This window comes from Xiphias gladius, unplaced genomic scaffold (assembly GCF_016859285.1).
Source record: "Xiphias gladius isolate SHS-SW01 ecotype Sanya breed wild unplaced genomic scaffold, ASM1685928v1 HiC_scaffold_1480, whole genome shotgun sequence".
NCBI classification, from domain to species: Eukaryota; Metazoa; Chordata; class Actinopteri; order Istiophoriformes; family Xiphiidae; genus Xiphias; species Xiphias gladius.
The window spans coordinates 41,575-63,357 of NW_024401811.1; the positions used below are offsets into that span (position 1 = coordinate 41,575).

Sequence of the window (21,783 nt, forward strand, 5' to 3'; positions counted from 1 at the left end):
GAGTTCATTCTGAAGTACAAGTATAAGGTATTTGTACTGTGTTTGAGTATTTTCACTTTACGTTGCTTTATATTTTGACTGCACTAAATTTATCTGACAAACAAAACATCTGATGAGTTAAAATATGAGACAGTGTTACAGATTAAACACACAGTCAAATGAATGTGTTTTACTAAAATAATCAACAGTCCCAGGAGCCATGCTACTGCAGAGCGAGTACTTCTCATACTTATACAGTATATCAATATCAGTATGATCTGGTGATGATACTCATGTACTTTTACTGAAGTTACGGTTTTCAACGCACGACTTGTATCTGTACTGTGAAAGTATTTTATTGATACTTTAACTTAAGTGAACAATCCTTAATATTTGTTCCATCACTGATTATTAAAAAATATATATCTTTCCATGAAAATGTGATTATTATTAGAGCAGAAATGTACATTTACAAGTTAAAAAAACTTCTTTTGTCATATTGTGAAAGGAAATGGAATAGCAAGGATCAGGTCAGACGCTGCAGGACGTGATGTTAAACTCTATATGTTCAGCTTCTTCTAACTCAGTGCTGACCTTCAGTTTGAATCCAGCCTCTTCTATCATGAATTTCTTTATCTGAACAAAAACAGACACTGACAGTGTTAGATAAATATTTAAAAATCAGAACCATGTTAAAATATGTGACAGCTTCATCAAAAGTGCAAGTTTCTACTGATGCTACAGTTTAAAAACTCATTCACGTTCACTCCAGGACAGAAGTAAGGAGAACAGAAGCAGGTTGGACCCAGGACAGGTTCAGGTCTGATCAGGTTTGGACTAGTCCTGTTTCTGTCGGATCATCTCAGGTTCTCAGTCTTCCTGTTCTTAATTTTAAAGTCCAGACACCAGGAGAGTGTGAGCTGCAGGATTCACAGTTTCTCAAAATGAGGTCCAGGACCCTGGACCTGATGATAAAACATTTTTAAAGGAGATCATGTCAGAACAAGTTGTCTGCTTCCATTTGACTGATGAGTTTTACTGTAAAATTACATGTATTCATTTCTCCATTTTTTCTTGCATTTCGTTTCCACCACAGGAACTTAGCGCCCTGGAGCTTCCCAAAACCTGAACCTGTAAGACCCTGTAAGGTCTTGGTTCTGGATTCTGCTTTGCTTTTTCTGTGTTTTACAAACCAAAATGTTTTCAGCAACACTGTGTGAAAACAGTATGATAAACTTGTTCAGTTTCTCAGTGAATAATGTGAAACTTGCAGCAGGATGTGGATCAGTGGGCGATGTGATCCAACGATACTATGGCTTTTGGGGGAGCTCACTTTTTTCACTTTTTGTGGTCAGAAACAACAGATACAACATTTATTAAATACTTAATTTCACTTTTATTTATTATTATGCCTATCAATAAGAATAAGAAAAAAGGCGAAAAGTAGCCACTGCTTCCTGCTGTGCGGAGAGCAGAGAGGAGAGAGAGAGAGCATTTACTAATCTAACCTCCTGTGTTGAATAATTACACCTGCGTATTCCTGAGTGCTATGGTTCATACATTAGTTAACTATTTATTTTCTGTCTGGCAGTGCAGTATCATAAACTGTTTATGATACTGCACTGCCACACTTTGATGCAGATGGCAAGAATTGTATATATGCCGGTATCCTTATTAATTGAATTAGTGAAGAACCACCCTCATGCTTGAATCGTACATCAATAATAGCCTATTTTCATAAATCACGTTTTCAAGGGAGTTGATGTCTTATAAAGAGGAACCAATCTCCCCCTGGCTCCCTGTAGTTCACACCCTGGCCCATATGCTCATGATCAAACAAAACATGGACTCACTCACAAAAACATGGACTCAGCAGGAGACCTTTAACTCCCAGGGTCAGAGCCAGATCTTATGCCAGCAATTGCTGAGAAACCCTGTTGCACGGTAAGTACACAGTTGGCTGTTCTCAGATCAAACCTTCACGCTGTTTGAACTCCAAACAGTCTCAGGTTTCTGTTCGGAGTCAACCATCAAGAGAGTCGTCAAAGTGTCCACATCAACACAGTCTGGTTTCTGTTTTAAGACTGAATACTGCAGTCGGACTGATTCACAAAAACATCCAAAAAAAATCCTGATGACAAGATCCAGACTCTGTCTGACACTTAGAAACAATACTCAGTAAAACCCTTCTCCCTGTTCTTATCTTCATCAGTGATGATGGTGATGGAGGGAGGAACCAGCGGAGTCTGCGTCATCACCGTCCTCAGTGTGTGTTATCAGCGGTGAGGCTCTCTGCTCATCCATCCTCCTGGACTGAACTCTCTGGATCAAACTGAAGAAATCCTCCTGACCTTCAGGAACTGATCCAGCCACATCATCAAGATCAGGAAGATGGCACCTCTGGTCCTCCATCCTGTCAGACTGTAGACAGACAGACAGACAGACAGACAGAGAGAGAGAGAGACAGACAGACAATTGGTGGACAGGTCAAGGATTTTCCTCCTAAAGTTTCTCACCTTTTCCTGATCTGTTCTTCCCACCTGTCCCTTATTCTCTCATTATGCCGTAAACCAGTTAAACCAGTACATATCCCGAGTGCTCTACCCTATCATCAGACTGTTATTATGTCTAGACCTTCCGGCCTCAAAGTTTACGTTCCCTGTTCCTGTCTTTACCCTGTACCTTATTACTACATGTTCTTTTATACTGTATCCTATGCGCTGTACCCACCTTGTACCCAGTTACTTTCTGTACCTAGTGTCTTCCTGTACCCTTTTTCTGCAAGTTTCTGTACCCTGTTCCATCCCTTACCCTGTGCCCCTTCTCTGCCTGTACCCTGAAAATACATCCTCCCATACCCCATACCTCGTTCCTACATGTTCTTTAACCCCAAGCCTTGTATCCTGTACCCTATGGGCTCTTCCTACCCTGTACCCTCTTCCTACCTGTTCTATATACACTGTTCCTGTCTGTACCCTATTTTATAAACCTCCTTGATACCTATGCGGTTTTTAGAGACTTTCTTCATGTTGCCAACTGTAAACTTGTTTACCAACAACTAAAATTTATGTAATTCAACCTGCTCGGCCAGCACGTCTAGGTTACCCTGTCTGTAGCTCGATCCTGAACTGTGATTGTAACGTCTGTGCTTTTTATGTTTTTTTTAACTCTTGGAAACCCCAGAACCCCCCCCCACACACACACACACACACACACACACACACACACACACACACACACACACACACACACACACACACACACACACACACACACACACACACACTTCTACCTCTGAATGTTTTGTCTGAAATGCTGAGGACAACTTTCATGACAGTGTCATTACATTCCATCCCTAAAAACATGTTTTGTTAACCCAGAATATTTACATCACATATTGCTACCTGATAGTGTATAAGCATGTAGTAGAAGTCCAGACTGGGCTGGTGGAGCTGGTCGGGGCTGCAGGCCCCACACAGTGCAGATGGTCCCGGATCAGGCAGCAAACTGAGGCTGGCTCTCTGATCGTCCAATCTCTGACCCTGAGACTCTAAGATCAGGTCCAACAAGGCCTCCGGCTCCTCTTGCTGGCTGTTCCTGCGCTACAACAGCAGGGACCAGTCAGTGTTGTTAGACAGCAAAGAGTCATGAAGTGAGAGGAGTTATTTCTCGGTCCATGTTCTCATTTGAATGACAGTTTGTTGAGGACACGAAACTCTTTTGGTTGAATCATCACAACAAAAGATGAATTGCTGGGTTTGAAAATATCAGTCTCTTTGATATAAAGTCAAAGCTACAAGAAGCCTGTGGACATAAAACCAGGAGTGAAGTCATCTACAACTTCCAAAGTGCATTTCACTTATAAACATCCAATTACAGAGCTTCAAAGTGTGTTACATGTCCTGCTGAATTACACTTTGTAGAAACATAATCAAACATTCAGCAGTTTAAACCCATTTGTTTATGAACCTGGAAAAAACTGGGAAGACTTTATTGTTGTAGTAGGTGAGTTACCTTGCTCCTGGTAGCTGTAGTTCTGGTCCTGGAGCTCAGAGCAGATCCAAGGCTCTGACCCCGGGGTCTGGTGGAGCCGGAGCTGTCCTCAGGACCAGACCCTTGTACGGGAGTCACCTGACCTCGGAGGGTCCTGAGGGGTGAGGTGGAGACCGAGGTCCTGCCGCTGGGAACAGAGTGAGACTGGGGAACAGGACTGGTGTTACTTGAACTGTGGTGTCCCGGTCCTGTGTCCAGCCCACCATTTTGGTGAGGGGTTGGAGAACCTTTTGGCACCACTCCCCCAAACCTCCCATTCTGATGAGAAGGTGAAGACAGGGAAGGAGGAGGTAAACCAGAGAGATTTTTGTCAGCCATGATGGATTTGTTGGTTTGGGGGTGGGGCCAGTGTTGGCGATGTCATTAATGGGAGGAGCTAAACCTGGACAGGAAGAGGGTAGAGCAGGAAGTTAGACATAGCCCCTCCTGGAGGTGAAGTTGCAGAATAGGTAACATGGTTCTCTGAATTCTTGGTTGCGTGCATGACCACTCAGTTGCTAATCATACCACATTTACCGAGCACTTTCAGTGCATATTGCCTTAAAAGTTTGAAAAGACTGGAATTTCCTTTCTTGACCTTGTAAACATTGTACAATCAAATCCTCCAGAACAGCTACTGAGTGGATCTTGTGGCGAGACTATCTTGTTATAAGCCATTTTCAAGGGTCAAGAATAATTCCAGCTTTTCTCAAGCCAGCATGGACAAGAAGTCCTTAAAGTGCACAGGAATAATGGAAATCAGGATAAATACAATTCCATGAGAAGGGCAATAGCTGAGGAAGACCGTTTGATATAATAGAAAGCTCCAACACATGCAGGATGTTTAAGCTCAACTATTTAGTGTATTTTCTTGTGTATTTTTGTGTTCTTTTCTACACTAATCTTTCATCCATTTTCAACTATGGATGGGTGAGATTAGTGGTTTGAATTTGCTTATTTTTGGACTTCTTACAACTGCATTGGGAGACTCATTCAATCACAGCTCTATTGTCTACACCCAAGAACAACTGTCAGCACCATGGTACACAAGGATACTCTCCATTAGAGTTTGAGATCTCTGTGGAAATAAGGAGAATGAAGAGGGGATGTAGATCCAGAGCACAACAACAAGAGAGGCAAATCATGCCAACCTTCTGTTATTATTGGCAACATGAGATCTCTCCCAAATAAGATAGAGGAGCTAACGGTGCTGAACAGACTACAGAGGGCGTATCAGAACTGTAGAATCATGTGCGTCACAGAAACATGGCTGAATGAACTCACTTCATAGTCACAAGTAACCCTGGATGGTTTTCAGCACATGAGAGTGGACAGGATAGCAAGGGAGAGTCGTAAGCGGAAGGGTGAGGGAAAAGTGATAGTTGTGAACGATAGATGGTGCAATTCTGAGCACATCAGTGTTAAAGAAAAACTCTGTACAAAGGACTTCAAGCTGCTAGCTGTTGGTGCTGCATTTGGCCCTGTTACCTACTGAGGGAGTTCTCGCACATCATCGTGATAACAGTGTACACCCCCCCCCCCCAATTGACCAATGCTGTTGAAGCCTGTAAGCACCCACAATACCCCCTCCACATTCCTGGAGATGTTAACCATGCTTCCCTGTCTTTCACTCTCCCCACCTTCACCCAGTATGTTAAATGCTACACCAGGGACAATGAAACATTGCAATGAAACAAGCATCCAGGCCATCAACTACACCTTCCTCGCACCACTCCACTCAAGCAAATTACATGCCCCTCCCCCTGTCTCCCTCAACTGGGGCCAGCCCCCACTTCCCCCCTTAGTCTCCCCTAACAGCTGACCAGGTGAGGAAAGAACTCAGGAAGCTCAAGGCAAGAAAGGGCACAGGTCCAGGTGGCATCAACTACAGAGTGCTCAAGGACTGTGCAGACTGGCTCTGTAAGGTGGTTCTGCACATTTTCAATCTGACCCTTAGTCTGGAGAGAGTTCCAGTCATTTGGACAACTTCCTTAGTGGTTGTCCAGTACCAAAGACTGTGCACCCCAGGGAGCCCAACCACTTCTGACCGATGACCGATGGCCATAACTTGGTGGATGACTCAGTCACCTACCTACTGCCCAGATCCCTTTCACACCTTGAGAAACCTAGGATCACTGTGAGAGTCATGTTTTTTGACTTTCCAATGCCTTCAACACAATAAGCCATGATCAAAGTGAAGTTTCATTTGTGGTATTGTGGAAACAGTAGGGTATAGATGCAGGACCATCAATGTGGGATGTATACAAGATTTTCAGTGGAAAAAAGTTCTTTCTGATACAAGTCAGTAATTATTCCAAGTAGTCCTTTATTTCAAGTTTTAGCTGTTTTGTTTTTAAGCCACAAGGATGGATATGTATGGATTTATTGTCATAATACTTTACTACTGTGATGGAATGATTTTTGGTGCATAAGGTCACTACAGTCTTGGATTCAGTGTGCTTTTTAAGAGGCAATGAAACATTGATTGGATGCTTGTATTCTTGAAGAAAAGTCAATTTGGTGTGTTTTTTTATCAGTCGCAGGGAAAAAAAAAAATACAGCCATCAGTGTTCAGGGGGGAGCTAGAGGGAGCAGGAGTGGACTGCCATCTGGCCAGCTGTGTGGACCATTGACTACCTCACCAACAGACCACAGTATGTGAGGCTCCAGGACCATCTATCTGATGTGGTGGTTTGCAGCACAAGGGCCCCACCGGGTACAGTGCACTCTCCTTTTCTGTTCACCCTGTACACACCAGATTTCAGATATAACACGGGTCACTGGTCATCTCCAGAAGTTCCCCAATGATACAGCCATTATTCGGTGCATTTCAGAAGGGAATGTACAGGAATACAGGGAGGTCATCAGGGACTTTTGTCAACTGCTTTGAGGTCAATAACCTTCACATTAATGCCAGAAAGACAAAGGACAAGGCAATAGACTTCTGCAGGAAAATGCCCCAGACTACACCGGTGAACATCCAGAGATAGGATATTGAGATGGTGGGAGCGTTCAAGTACCTGGGCGTTCATCTAAACAATAAACTGGACTGAGCAGACAACATTGATGTCATGTAAAAAAAGGGCCAAAGTCGTCTCCATCTGTGGAGGAGACTGAGGTCCTTTGGAGTTTGCAGGATAAGAATATTTTAATACACTGTGGTGGCATCAGCAGTCTTCTACGCAGTGGTCTGCTGGGAAGGTTGAAGCATGGAGACAGAAAAAAGACTCAATAAACTGGTTAAGAGGACTGTTCTGTCCGAGACTGTTATCTAGATTGTATAGAGGAGGTAAATGAAAGGAGGGTGTTAGCCAAGCTGTCGTCCATCTTAGACAACCCCTTTCATCCCCTGCATCACACTGTGGGGGCCTTAAGCAGCTTCTTCAGCAGACTGCTACACCCACAGTGTATGAAGGAGCGCTACCGATGGCAGTCAGACTTTTTAACAGCAACATACTGTAGCACTGTTGTTGTCTCTGCCAGCATCAACCACCACTTATAACATCACAGCTACTTAGCACAATACATCCCGGGTAGTATAAATTTATGTATTTATTATTTTGTCATTTATTTATCATCATATTTATCTTATGTTTCACCCTTGTGCAATACGAATTTATATAATTTTCTCTCTTTGTGCAATTATCCAGTCTCCACTGCAATATTTTAGTGCAATGCTACGCAACATGTGTATTACCAGTAGGTCATATCTGTATATGTGATAAGTGTATATATTGTATATAGTTGTTTAATACTCACTCATTCTTTCCTCTACTTTTGAGCTGCTGTAACAACTGAATTTCCCCTGTGGGGATCAGTAACATTTCATCTTATCTATATGTATAGCCAAGCTTCAGTACCAGCACCAGGTAGGCAGACCAGAGTTTGGCTGATGTGGTTTCTCAGCCACTGAAGGACCCATACCACTAGAACCATGAAGTGAAGTATCTGTTTTCCATTCGACTGTGAACCACAGCCCTTAAGTGGCTCCCATAAAAGTTTATATGGAAGAACTTTTAGATGTGTTTAGTGTGTATGTGGTTTTGCTACTGTTATGGTCTGTTTACAGGAGTGTTCCAAGCTCCTGCAACAAAAACTGGGTGCTCAGTGGGTCTGTGGCTGGGGTTGGTTTATCTCATGAGGGGACTTGGGACCATCAACTGAACTGCAGCCTGCAACCTCCCTGGGACACTGTTCTCCAAACCCATGGGTCCTGTGAAGGGGCTGACCAGTAGTCCATGTGATTTTGGTCAAATCTGACCACTTGCCCAGGTTTCTCAGCATGTATAGTACAGTGAGGTTTATTTAGTCTGTCTTAACACTGCTAATCGGGGGGGGGGGCATTGAGACGGTAGTTTCTGCCTTATTCTTGCTTCTTTGAAAAAGAAAAAAACTACACCAACGACAAAAACTGTGAAAACTATGGAGAATTTTGTAAAAATGTAAAGTTTATACAGTAGCTGCAAACTGGACATAAAGTAGTCTGGTTTCAGTTAGTCCAGGACCAGCTCTGGTCTGGATTCATTCAGCTTCAGTAGAAGTAGGTCAACAACAACGCAAAAGCTCAGAGTCTAATCACATTCACAGCAGAAAAGATACACACACACACACACACACACACACACACACACACACACACACACACACACACACACACACACACACACTTAGAATGCATTAATGATCAGTGTCACTGCGTTCCTCTCCTTTAAAGGTTAATGTCCCTTTAGCTCCATCTGGTCACCAGTAGAGGAAACTACACACGGGCTGTCGACACATACAGAAGCTCCGCAGGTCCAAAATTCAATTTCTAATCTCAATAATTAATTAGATGAATCCTACAATGTATGTTTCCTAACAAAGTTTCACCTCTTTACGGTTTGGCTCCAACTCAGAACCTAAAACTCTGATCATTGTTTACAAACCAACAAAACAACAGTTGACGAGACAGAAAGTTTGAATAAACTCAGTTTGACTCTGCTGCAGTTTGAGTAAAACAGTTTTCTGTCTAATTTACTTTACCTCCACATCACAACGTTCCTCCAACGTTCTCTCTCCGTTTCAAGTCCAACTGCTTCTCTTCTCTTTCTTCTTTTTCTCTCGTTTCAGTTCTTCGCTCTTGTCTCGTTCAGTGAAATCTCTCTATCGGCCGGTTAACGCTCACACACACACTGAAACACACCCACACACACACCACACAATCACACACACACACACACACACACACAGACACACACACACACACACACACACACACACACTGAAACACACTGAAACACAAACACACACACACTGAAACACACCGACACAATGAAAGAGAAAGAGGGCAAACTCCCCTCTGGGCTTACATCACGGTTACTATAGTAACCAAAGAGAGGCTCCAAATCCTGCCTCCCTCTATCCAAACACACGCATTAACACACACACACACACACACACACACACACACATTCCTGCATTGTTGAGATCCATTCAGTTGAACCTAGAGAATGCTGCTCTTCTGCTGTAGGCCTCACAGATACACTAAAACACACACTGACATACACACATACAGATTTTTGTGTGTTCAGAGTGTATTCATAGTACTCATTGGTGGAGGAAGTACTTAGGACCTTTACTGAAGTAAAAGTACCAGTACAAAGATAAAAAAAATATTCTACTACAAGTAAAAGTCCAGCAGTCAAAATCCTATTTAAATAATCGGACACATTTATTTTTATCTTCGTTTAGTTAGTGTATCACAGTAAAAGTATTTCATGTAGTTAAAGTCTCATAGTAAAGTACTTCATGTAGTTCCAGTATAACAGTGAAAGTACTTCCTGTAGTTCCAGTATCACAGTAATAATACTTCATGTAGTTAAAGTATCACGGTAAAAGTACTTCATATAGTTAAAGTATCACAGTAAAAGTACTTCATGTAGCTAGAGTATCACAGTAAAATACTTCATGTAGTAAAGGTATCACAGTAAAGTACTTCATGTAGTTAAAGTCTCACAGTAAAGTACTTCATGTAGTAAAGGTATCACAGTAAAGTACTTCATGTAGTAAAGGTATCACAGTAAAAGTACTTCATGTAGTTCCAGTATCACAGTAAAAGTAGTTCATGTAGTTCCAGTATCACAGTGCCAGTACTTCCTGTAGTCCCAGTATCACAGTAAAAGTACTTCCTGTAGTTCCAGTATCACAGTAATAGTACTTCATGTAGTTAAAGTATCACGGTAAAAGTACTTCATATAGTTAAAGTATCACAGTAAAAGTACTTCATGTAGTTAAAGTATCACAGTAAAAGTACTTCATGTAGTAAAGGTATCACAGTAAAAGTACTTCATGTAGTTCGTATCACAGTAAAAGTACTTCCTGTAGTTCCAGTATCACAGTAATAGTACTTCATGTAGTTAAAGTATCACAGTAAAGTACTTCATGTAGTTAAAGTCTCACAGTAAAGTACTTCATGTAGTAAAGGTATCACAGTAAAGAACTTCATGTAGTAAAGGTATCACAGTAAAAGTACTTCATGTAGTTCCAATATCACAGTAAAAGTAGTTCATGTAGTTCCAGTATCACAGTGCCAGTACTTCCTGTAGTCCCAGTATCACAGTAAAAGTACTTCCTGTAGTTCCAGTATCACAGTAATAGTACTTCATGTAGTTAAAGTATCACGGTAAAAGTACTTCATATAGTTAAAGTATCACAGTAAAAGTACTTCATGTAGCTAGAGTATCACAGTAAAAATACTTCATGTAGTAAAGGTATCACAGTAAAGTACTTCATGTAGTTCCAGTATCACAGTAAAAGTACTTCATGTAGTTCCAGTATCACAGTAAAAGTACTTCATGTAGTTCTAGTATCACAGTACCAGTACTTCCTGTAGTCCCAGTATCACAGTAAAAGTACTTCCTGTAGTTCCAGTATCACAGTAATAGTACTTCATGTAGTTAAAGTATCACGGTAAAAGTACTTCATATAGTTAAAGTATCACAGTAAAAGTACTTCATGTAGCTAGAGTATCACAGTAAAAATACTTCATGTAGTAAAGGTATCACAGTAAAGTACTTCATGTAGTTCCAGTATCACAGTAAAAGTACTTCATGTAGTTCTAGTATCACAGTAAAAGTAGTTCATGTAGTTCCAGTATCACAGTGCCAGTACTTCCTGTAGTCCCAGTATCACAGTAAAAGTACTTCCTGTAGTTCCAGTATCACAGTAATAGTACTTCATGTAGTTAAAGTATCACGGTAAAAGTCATGTAGTTAAAGTATCACGGTAAAAGTACTTCATATAGTTAAAGTATCACAGTAAAAATACTTCATGTAGCTAGAGTATCACAGTAAAAATACTTCATGTAGTAAAGGTATCACAGTAAAGTACTTCATGTAGTTCCAGTATCACAGTACCAGTACTTCCTGTAGTCCCAGTATCACAGTAAAAGTACTTCCTGTAGTTCAGGAAGTACAGTTCACTGTGCAGGGACCTGTGTGCTGTGACTGGTCTCTGATTCTCTCTGACGTGATCAGATCATTGATCCTGAGTCACGGAGGCTTCGGCAGCGTTTTACTGGTGGAGCTGCTCCAGGTGGAGCTGCTTTTAGCTACGTCATAGACAGGGAGAGAGTTCAGTCCACTGGTTCCCAACCTGGGGGTCGGGCCCCTCCAGAGGGTCGCCAGGTGAACCTGAGGGGTCGTCAGATGATTCATGGGAGAGGACAGAAGAAGAAAGACAGTTCTGATCCACTGATCTGGATTCAGTTGCTGGACTTTTCTCTGATCTTTGATTTTAGTGAACTATTGATCATTTGATCAATTATTGAAGTGAAACCATGTAAGACGTTTAGAGGAGAAATGAACTGAAAACAACTCAGAGACTGAAACGTGACAAGGAGACACAACTACACACTGACTTTTGTCTGGGGATTTGTATTTAAGATTTTTGTGTTGACAGATAAATGTAGTGCAGTAAAAAGAAAAATGTTTCTCTATGAAAAGTAGATAAGTAGTATAAATTAGCATAACATGGAAATACTCAAGTAAAGTACAAGTACCTCAAATTTGTACATGAGTAAAGGACTTTTGAAATGTACTGAGTTACTTTCCTGCACCGTTGAAACCCATAGGAACAATCACGGACCATCTCCTGGGGACAGTCAGCAGGTCACAGTCCAGTCTGTAGTCCAGTGTTTAGTTCTCTGGACTGCCACCAGGGGTCACTGTGTTGATATCACACTCAGCAGCTCGTTAGCCTCATTTGCACAAAAACAACAGATATAAATACTGATGTTACCACGGCAACGGCGCTGTCCACCTGATGCTACTGTCAGTCATCCAGGCGCCATCACTCTGCTGCCACACAGACAGACAGACAGACAGACAGACAGATAGATAGATCAATTGACAGAGATAGGAAGAAGGAGGCAAGAACAAGAGGCAAGAAGAAGAGACAAGAGGACAAGAGAGGAAGAAAAGACGAAGATGAGCAGCAAAGAAGTGAAGGAGTACCTGTCTGACCATCTCGTCCCTCAGCTGCTGGAGGTGAGACAGTTTTAGTTTTATTTCACAGCTGCTGTTTACCAGCTGAAGCTGAAGCTGTGATATCACATGAACTGCTGTGGTGGAAAGTGCACTCTAAGTACAGATTTGAGGTACTTGTACTTTACTCGCTTGTCTCCATTTGATGCCACGTTGTACTTGTGGCCCGTCTGAAGGTTTTACTGCTCTGATGACTGATTCCCAGGAACATACCAGTCATTTCCTGTATGTCGTTGTCCAATATCTGTTCCGCTGTGCAGAGGTATTTTTGTAAGCGTTTGGAGTTAGACTCTGTTGTTACTGCTGCAGTGTAAGTCTGTTGCTGTGCTGTTTGACTTTGGATGTTCAGGTGATCTTCATCGCTCGACGCTCCAACTGCTCAACGACCAGTTTTACTTTATACATATTACATCTGCTCCATGTGATCTGGAAAATATGTTGCGCACAGCTTAACTGGGAGCTGCATATATTTTACTGTGATTACAGCAATTGAAGGATGGACTATACCTAAAGGATCTAATGAGGTTGGGAGGGTGTTTGTGTGTCTGGGTGCACCTGTTCAGGTGACTCTCAAGACTTCTGTTAGACCTCTGGGATCTCTCAGGTATTCTTACCTGGAAAATTGATGCAGATTGTGGAGTGTTCCTGAGACAGACCAGGACCTTCATTCAGTTTCATGTCATCAGTAGTAGTATTATCTGAGGCTGGTTTTAACATACGGACATGATGGTAGATGGTTACCGTGGCAACAGCACTTGACATGATACAAGTGGACAGGGAGCGAGAGACCTGCAGAGCAAGAGCTAGAAAGAGAGAGAGAGAGAGAGAATGAGAGCATCTCATCCGGTCAAGTAATCAGCTGAAATAACCTGAATCATAAATTATCATGAAGAGACAGACGGGCAGTCACGCAGACAGGCAGAGAGAAAGATTGGTAGTGAGAAAGTCAGACAGAAAGGTAGGCAGACAGGCAATTAGACAGACAGACAATCAGGCAGACAGAAATTCAGGCAGACAGATAGACAGGCAGACAGACGAGCAGTCAGGCAGAAAGGCAGTGAGAAAGAGAGACAGGCAGACAGACAGGAAGGCAGGCTGAGAGACAGGTCATGAGTCAGACAACAGATAGACAAACAGGCAGGCAGTCAGACAGCAGGACAGGCAGACAGACAGACAGGTAGTGAGACAGGTGTTTGACTGTATCTGTCTCTCAGAGTCTGTTGACAGGTCTTCTGTATCATCGTCCTGAGGACCCCATCAGCTTCCTGCAGAGCTGCCTGATCAGGACCAGACAGCTGGGGGGTCCGCAGGTCATCACCTGGGAAACCTTTATCCACCTAGACAGAGACAAGCTGAGACCTGAACCCAGCAAAACACACCCAGGACCCGCCAGAACAACATCTGTACCCACTATAACACCAATGTTAGTCCCAACAACACCCCCTATAATACCCCCAATACCCCAAAAATCACCCACTACACCCCAAAGATCAACCTCAATATTTCAAACATTGTCCATGTTACCCCCCATAATCCCCCCAGTAGCCCCAACATCCACAGTCACCCCACTGACACATTCTGGGCCACAATTTCCCTCCGTTAAACCCAAAACATCTGTCTTACCCCCACTGACAACCTCAGTTTCCTCCATCCACGATAGAACACCCTCTGGAACCCCCCAAACAGCTACTGCAAGCAGGGTCCTCCTCCCAGCTCCACCTGGACCTACAGGAACTCCACCTGTCCCCTTTCCTGTCCACGCTGAGGTGAAGGAAGAAGACACAAAGACTGTCAGCTCAGAGGGTAAGAGATTTCTCTGGAAAAAGTCAAGAAAGACCAGGTCCAGGGGTCAAATGTAAAAAACAAATATACATGTATATAAAGAAGCATCTGGGTGAGAATGCGACACCTCAAACTGACCTCAGACAAGCGTACACACAGTTTATTGGAGATATCTGCCGGTGAAATGATGAGTAGATTAAATATAAGATGAGACGTAAACTTATAGTAAAACACTGTTTGTTTACAGTAAGATTACATTTCCCCTGGTTGTGAATCTGCACAGAAATCTGTACAATTTCAACCAAAATTTCACGATGAGCCTCATCATTATTTTTATTTACACTGGAGATGTCATCTCTCCATCAGTGATCTTTTCATTTATCCTCAGTTCTTGAGAGGCCTGTTTCAGTATAAGCTCTACAAATGAATCATATATCGTCTCCCTGATGTTTAACAATGATGACTGAGAAGTTACCGCGGTGATAGTTTACAGGTACATGTCATAAATCATTGGTACAGATGCCATAAATATCCATATCTGTAATGACAGATGTTCTGTTGGAGAACCTCACCAATGTAACAGTCAAAACTGCAAACTGCACTTCTTCTTCTTCTTTGTCATTCTTCTCACTGAAAGGTCTAATGAGCAGTGGAGCACAGGTATCGATATGCAAACAGATGTTTGAGAGAGTTACTATATAACTTCTGTCAAAGCTTGGGACCGTGTTTCAGAGATTTTTAAAACAGAACCAGTCGTACACACACAGCATTATGAATCTGATGGAAAGAACGTGTCTGTATATTTCTGTCTTAGTGTGAACACACAGTTTTAGTCCTGAATCTACACAGAGTTTTATACATCTGACAGCAAGACTTCTCTTGTGTAGGACTTCACTTCTTTGGTTCTCCAGGACCTAATCTTCAGGATTTCGGTTTTCCAGGACTTAAGTTCTGCAGGACTTTGTTTCTGCAGTACCTCAGTTATTTCTGACCACACATTTAGATTTAGATATATTGCAGAGGCAGAAAAAAAAACTTGCTGAATCCCCCACACCCCCGTATTTCTCCTCCTGGTCTTCCCTCTCCTGGTCTTCCTCCTCCTCCTCTTCCTCTTCCTCCTCCAGTCCGGTCTCAGCTCTCCATAGACTCGGACTCTGACATGACGGAGAGTTCTGGACTCCTGCAGGAAGTCAGCATCCTACCTCCCCAGAGGCCACGCCCCCTCATCTTCTTCATCATTGGTGAGAGAAAAAAACACGAAACCAGTACAAACCAGAACCAGAACCAGTAAGAGGTCTGCACCAGAACTAGTAAGAGGTCTGCACCAGAACCAGTAAGAGCTCTGAACCCTGTCTCAAAAATTATCCCTGTGTTTGATAATAACTTCTTAGACCAAGACTCAATTAAACCTTATGATGATGTTTATTAACCTCTGTGAACTCTGACCTCCTGTTCATGTTTGCTGACAAAGCAAGGATGTTGCGGTGCATGCTGGGGGGGCAGCGGGGGTCACTGGTATCTATTATGTCCACAGGTGGACCAGGAAGTGGGAAGGGAAGTCAGACAGCGAGGTTAGCTCACTGCTTCGGCCTCAGAGTCGTCTCATTGGACAACCTGCTCAGGAAGCAGCTGCTAAGCCATGCCTCCCCCAGCAGGAAGTGGGAGGTTGTTTCAGAAATGATGAATCATGGAGAGCTGGGACCACAGGTGAGTCCAAAAACATTTCACCTGAACCTGAACCTGAAATCATCCCCGAGACTGTCAAGAAATCTGTGCTTGCAGGAGGAGACAATCTCAGAGCTAAGGAGGCAGCTGATTGGTCAGCAGCACATCAGAGGGTTCATCGTGGATGGATTTCCTCGAGATGTCCACCAGGCTCTGAGTTTCCAGGAGCAGGTACCGACTAACCAGAGAGTAGTCTGTACCTCAGCAGGACTCAAGATTTCTGTACATACATATCTGTAGAAAGGTTGTTACTCTTTAAAGATACAGGTCATTTGTTTGAATCATTTTGAACCCGCACAGCCTCAACCTGAAATACGAAAACAAACTTTATTTGAGATCAACCACAAGCAGACAATAGGTTGGTAACTCAGTTTGGGGTTCACCGCTCAACTCTGCAGGGGCTCCACACAACAGACCAGCCCCAGTGGGAAACTAATGGACAACATTATAAACAATAATTAAACAATACACAGTAATGTTGAAATGCAGCAGTGACGATGATAAGTGGAACCATCACCCCTGCCCTCCCTGCAATCAGATGGGCTCTCCTGACCTGGTGATACTGCTGCTCTGCTCCAATGAGACGCTGAACTGCCGTCTGCAGCAACGAGCTGCTCGACTCGGTCTCCTGGGAGACAGTAACCACACCTTCCGGAGACGCTTGGACACGTTTCGGAGAGACATCGTCTCCATCAGGAGATACTACAGACAGACATACCTGCTGACACAGGTACACTTGCGGATACAGGTACATCTGCTAATACAGGTACATCTGTTCAAACAGGTACACCACTTGACATATGCACACCAGTGCACCTGTTCACACCTGTACACCTGCTGACAGAGATACACCTTCTGATACAGGTACACCTGCTGACATATATACACCTGTTCACACGGGTACACCTGCTGACACGTACACCTATTCACACAGGTACACCTTCTGATACAGGTACACCTGCTGACATATATACACCTGTTCACACGGGTACACCACTTGACACGTACACCTATTCACACAGATACACCTTCTGATACAGGTACACCTGTCGACACAGATACACCTATTCATACAGGTATGACAGGTGTGTCTCCAAAGGTCACGGCAGCATTTAAAACAGATTTAAAACAGTCAGATCTCCCACAGAAGTCTTGACTCGAATCTCATCTCAGTGATCAATGGATTCACTCACAGAATGAAATTATTCAGTATGTTTCACATCAGGTTTAACTTTAATGAACTTTGAGGTGAATTCACCTGTTGACTTCAAGCGAATTCACAGTCACAATCAGTCCTTTGTGTGCGTGCAGGTGGATGCAGACAGAGACGAGGATGAGGTATTTGCTGATCTGAGTTCAGTCATAAGAGAAAAATTGCAGCTGAAGGATCGGTCAGGTACTGATCAGTTCTCCATATGAGTGATGTGTTATGAAACTGTTTCTGATTTCACTTTACAGTAATGTGAGTGTGATATGTCACTGTATTGAACACAGTCAGCTGTTTATAATAATAGATGGTCAGTGGTTTCTATGATAGAGACAATTAAACCACCAATTGATTGATTGATTGATTAATTGATTGATTTATCTCTCTGTCTCCAGATCCCGTCGGTATCCCAGAATGCAGCAGTGTTGTCCCTGATGTCCCCTTTAACATCAGATCTGTTAATCAATAATATACATTTTATCTTTCTGTAAAACTGTCTAGAATCATGAAGTAATCAGTGATCAGTATGGACCCAGAGCAGCCTCTTAGCAGTCTTTTCCTACTGGATAATAATCATGTGTGTCATGGTCAGTCTGTCTGATGATGCAATGTTCAACTGGATGTTTCATGCATGTGAAATATGATACAGCAACCTATGTAAGCAACCAGTTGGGAATAGTCTAGCTGGTCAGAATCCAGTATTAAAACCACTTGTTGAATCTCATGAGTTAACTTTCCAACATGTGTCAGTAAGTAAAGTCTAAAATAAGTCACAGATCATCTTGGTTGTGAGAGAATCAGAAACTCTCCAGTTTTAACTGTTGACAACCTGAAACTGAGCTGAGAAGCAAAAGATCTGAACTGTAGATAAAATATATGTGACAGATTAAATGAAAAGCTGCAGCTTCCTGAACTTCACCTGCTCCACAAATACTCCAAAAACCATGAAACTGATCACATTCAATGTTGATCTGATAACTTAAACTGACATGAGATCAGCTGATCATTTCTCATCATTTAACCAGATACAGACATAGTCAGTCTAACAGGTTTTCATTTATCTATGATAGTAAAATAGACGACCCCAAAGAGACAGAAAACAACCTCCACAAAGAGACTCACCACAACAACAAATGACATGATTAGTCATCTAGTCGTCATTTTTCTTTCTTTCAGGGGCACTATATAGGAGGGTGGGAGGGGTTTTTACCTGTGTGTGTCCAGGGGCCGATTTTCACATAATCCATCCATGACGCACCCCCACAGTACAACCAAATTGTACTACAATTACAAATCGTCTTTCCAAATGTTTTTCTGATGAAGGAAACGCATTTAACGTGTTTGTTAGAATTTTAGTGAGAAACACTGAACATAAAAAGAAACTTTTTCAGACGAAAACTCCAGCAAGAGATTTAAAGTCGACATACATAAAACAAACATTCAAATAAATAATTATTCAATTATTAGAGAATTGAGTAATGAGAAAGTTTGGCCTCAGTGTCTCTAAGATCCTTTCCTCCTTTTTAAAATAGTTCTGTTAGAAAAGAGCTCAAACTGAAAATAATAAGCTAGTATTGATGAGTGTAGTAACAAGATATTCAAGTCAAAGTCAGACTGAACGGTGGGTTTGTTTTTCAGCAGCTTTAAGGGACAGGTTAGAATTGTATGAGGACACTTTGTGTTTGGTCTGCTGTTCAGATGGTTTTTATTTTAAACTCAAACCCCTGCAGGTCTGGAGACCATCAGGCTGTGAGAGGGGGGTGAGGGGGTAGAAGCTGGGTGTATTTAAAGACTGAAGGACACACAGAGCATCACAGATAATCACTGTCCTTATCACAGCGGGGAATGTTAATGACACACTGATGTTATGACCGACACCTCATGAGATAAAGAGACTGAAATAGACTGAAGAGACCTGAGGACAGAGACCCCTCCCCCCTAACATTTGTATTCTGTTGTGTGAATGTTTCAGAGAAATGTGCACTAGAAACATTTACACTCAGATCAAATGGAGGACATGAAATATAGCGCTTCAATGTGTAGAGATTTCAGACAGGGAGAGATGAAAGAAATAAAGAGAGAAATTGAATGTGGCTGACATCATCAACAGTCGGTGTGACTGACAGATGGTCGTCCTGGTAACAGCCACTTCCCAGTGTCCGAGTGCAGCTGAGAGACTCCTCCTTCGTCTCTGAGTACACTGTCTCCCTGGGGCCACACACCAGGGGTCACGCACATCCCAGGGGCCCCACACACACTGGGGAAATAACTGAAAAAGTAATAACAATTTTTAAAAGTAGCGAATGTCTCAGATGTTTGTCTCGATATCTGTAATTAACAACTAATGGTAGTGTACGTACCAGGAAACATTTCAGGAAACAGACCTGTAAAATAAAACATTACCAGTTATGTAATCTACAAGCAAGACATTTGAGTATTTAACAGAAGATATCTGATTGTTTAATTATTTTGACAGTTCATAAATATTTTAAGTTTGAAGTTTAATTATATTAAACCAGCCCTCTTACACATGTCTGACTCCATTCTGCCAGTTTTAACAGAATATTTAATGCTCTTATATGATATGTAACAATACAATACTGCGTCTACCTATGGGCATGAATTTGGATTTGAAAGAGCCTTCCAAAGATTGTTCAGTGGCTCAAACTTAAAATCACTTGCATTATTTGAACTCCAACAATTTGCAGTGCCCCAACATGATCTGCTCAAACTCACTAAATAATCAAGTTGAATCCTCAGAAAACAAGAAGTGACAGATTTTTCCTGACTTTTTGCCTCCATGAAGCAAAACGATGGATGACCCACATATGAAGAGGAAATCTGTGAAGTCAAAGGTAAACTTTCCACAGCCTACATTGTTTCTCAGTATAACTCATTGTGAGTATCACTGAACTTTTGAAATGTAGAATGTATTTCCCCCATCAAGAAACATTTAAAAAGATGGGGTTTGGGAAGTGTTTAGGCACTGACTCAGAGCCTCTGAGCCAGCACACTAACTGGACTCAGGCTGACTCTCAGTTCTGGTACAAACTGGTTCAGTTGGTTCTGGAAGCTTCTTATCCTCTGTCTGTTATCTTCTCTTTGAGTGTTTCTATTCCAATTTTCTTCCATCTTTGGTCGGCTGCTCTCTCCGCTCTCTCTCTCTCTGTCGTCCTGTCCTGCCTCACTCGCCCCACCTCGGGCTGTTATAAAACGCCCACCTCCGTCCGTCCTCCACTCTGCAGCAGCATGGCTCCAAAGAAAGTGGAACCGAAAAAGACAGAGGTGAAGAAGGTGGAGGTAAAGAAGGAGGAGCCTCCTCCACCTCCCAAACCTGCAGAGCCAGAGTCCAAACCTCCGGAGGTGGACCTGAAGAGTATCGTGGTGGAGTTTACTCCAGACCAAATCGAAGAATTCAGAGATGCCTTCACGCTGTTTGACGAGACACCCACAGGTGAGATGAAGATCACCTACGCCCAGTGTGGAGACGTGATGCGAGCACTCGGTCACAACCCCACCAACGAGGAGGTGCTGAAGCTGCTGGGGAGGCCAAAGGCGGAGGAGCTGAACATCAAGCTGCTGGACTTCGACAGCTTCTTGCCCATGCTGCAGCACGTGGCGCGTTCCAAAGAGCAGGGGAACTTCGAGGACTTCGTGGAGGGTCTGAGGGTCTTCGACAAGGAGGGAAATGGCACGGTGATGGGGGCTGAGCTCCGCCATGTCCTCGCCACGCTGGGAGAGAAGATGACAGAGGACGAGGTGGACAGACTGATGGTGGGACAGGAGGACGCCAACGGACACATCAACTACACCGAGTTTGTCAAACACATCCTGGCCGGGTAGAAAACACCAACACTGATTTCGACTGCTTCCACTTTCTTTATATGATGGACTGAGTGTACCCGGGTCAATTTGAGATCTCTCTCTTGTTTCGAATGTTCGTCCTGTATGTCTCTCTTCACTCACTCTCTTATAAATTATCTTCAGTCCTTCTCAGTGTTTTCATTTAAACGATTTTCAGAATAAATCTTACATTGGTGATAATTGTTTGTTTTGTCCATGTCACCCTGTTTTATTTTTCTTGAGTTTCCCATTTTGGTTCATTTTCTAACAGGAAATATGTTTACAATTTATCTTTTAATTTTCAGTACTATACGGGGAAAGGAAAACAGCCGTGTGATGTCCTCTTTACAAATGCTGTGTTTATGTTGAGAGGCAGCTGAACACCTCCGCATCAGGAGTCTGAGGACAGTTATGTGTTTGCCAACAGGTTTATTGACAAGAAGAAAGGATGAAACTATAAAGAAGACAGACTTACTTGTTACAAATAGACAATTAATTATTTAACAATCATGACCTTCATATTCATAGATCTCTGCCAGATACAGTGATATATAGGCAAGTCATGCAGGTGCATTAAATACAGTCTCTAACAAATCTGCTCTAATGGGAACGAGAGCAACTGAAAATAGCGGGGTTTATAAATTAACATGAAAAACATCTGTAAACATGATAAAATATCTCACTTAGAAAACT

General features: G+C 42.5%; 3 protein-coding genes across 6 annotated transcripts; 2 read left to right on the plus strand and 1 right to left on the minus strand.

Moving 5' to 3' along the window:
* Nucleotides 1–419: 419 nt before the first annotated feature.
* On the minus strand, nt 420–9,242 carry gpsm1a (G protein signaling modulator 1a). 2 transcript variants are annotated; one of them, XR_005706939.1, is made up of 5 exons: nt 9,034–9,242; nt 3,994–4,414; nt 3,384–3,581; nt 741–2,400; nt 420–615 (listed from the first exon to the last, which is right to left on the minus strand). XR_005706939.1 is itself a non-coding variant. In XM_040123170.1 (4 exons), exons 2-4 carry the CDS (start codon nt 4,348–4,350, stop codon nt 2,188–2,190), a joined length of 768 nt encoding a protein of 255 aa, XP_039979104.1. In that variant the 5' UTR covers nt 4,351–4,414; nt 9,034–9,242; the 3' UTR covers nt 420–2,187. The 2 variants fall into 2 exon arrangements, 1 of the variants encoding a protein (XP_039979104.1); XM_040123170.1 differs by having other exon boundaries at nt 420–2,400.
* Nucleotides 6,559–18,139, plus strand: ak5l (adenylate kinase 5, like). Of its 3 annotated transcripts, none has more exons than XM_040123169.1 (9): nt 6,559–6,727; nt 13,748–13,956; nt 14,194–14,336; nt 15,440–15,556; nt 15,850–16,022; nt 16,098–16,211; nt 16,579–16,788; nt 17,352–17,436; nt 17,643–18,139. In XM_040123169.1, exons 1-9 carry the CDS (start codon nt 6,695–6,697, stop codon nt 17,714–17,716), a joined length of 1,158 nt encoding a protein of 385 aa, XP_039979103.1. In that variant the 5' UTR covers nt 6,559–6,694; the 3' UTR covers nt 17,717–18,139. The 3 variants fall into 3 exon arrangements, with proteins under 3 accessions (XP_039979103.1, XP_039979101.1, XP_039979102.1); XM_040123167.1 differs by lacking the exon at nt 6,559–6,727 and adding an exon at nt 12,428–12,536; XM_040123168.1 differs by lacking the exon at nt 6,559–6,727 and adding an exon at nt 12,428–12,536 and having other exon boundaries at nt 16,579–16,770.
* A 2,334-nt stretch (nt 18,140–20,473) lies between these two features.
* On the plus strand, nt 20,474–21,296 carry LOC120787499 (myosin light chain 1, cardiac muscle-like). The gene has a single exon (XM_040123181.1). The coding sequence runs from the start codon at nt 20,497–20,499 to the stop codon at nt 21,088–21,090; it is 594 nt and encodes a 197-aa protein (XP_039979115.1). The 5' UTR covers nt 20,474–20,496; the 3' UTR covers nt 21,091–21,296.
* The last annotated feature ends 487 nt before the right edge of the window (nt 21,297–21,783 follow it).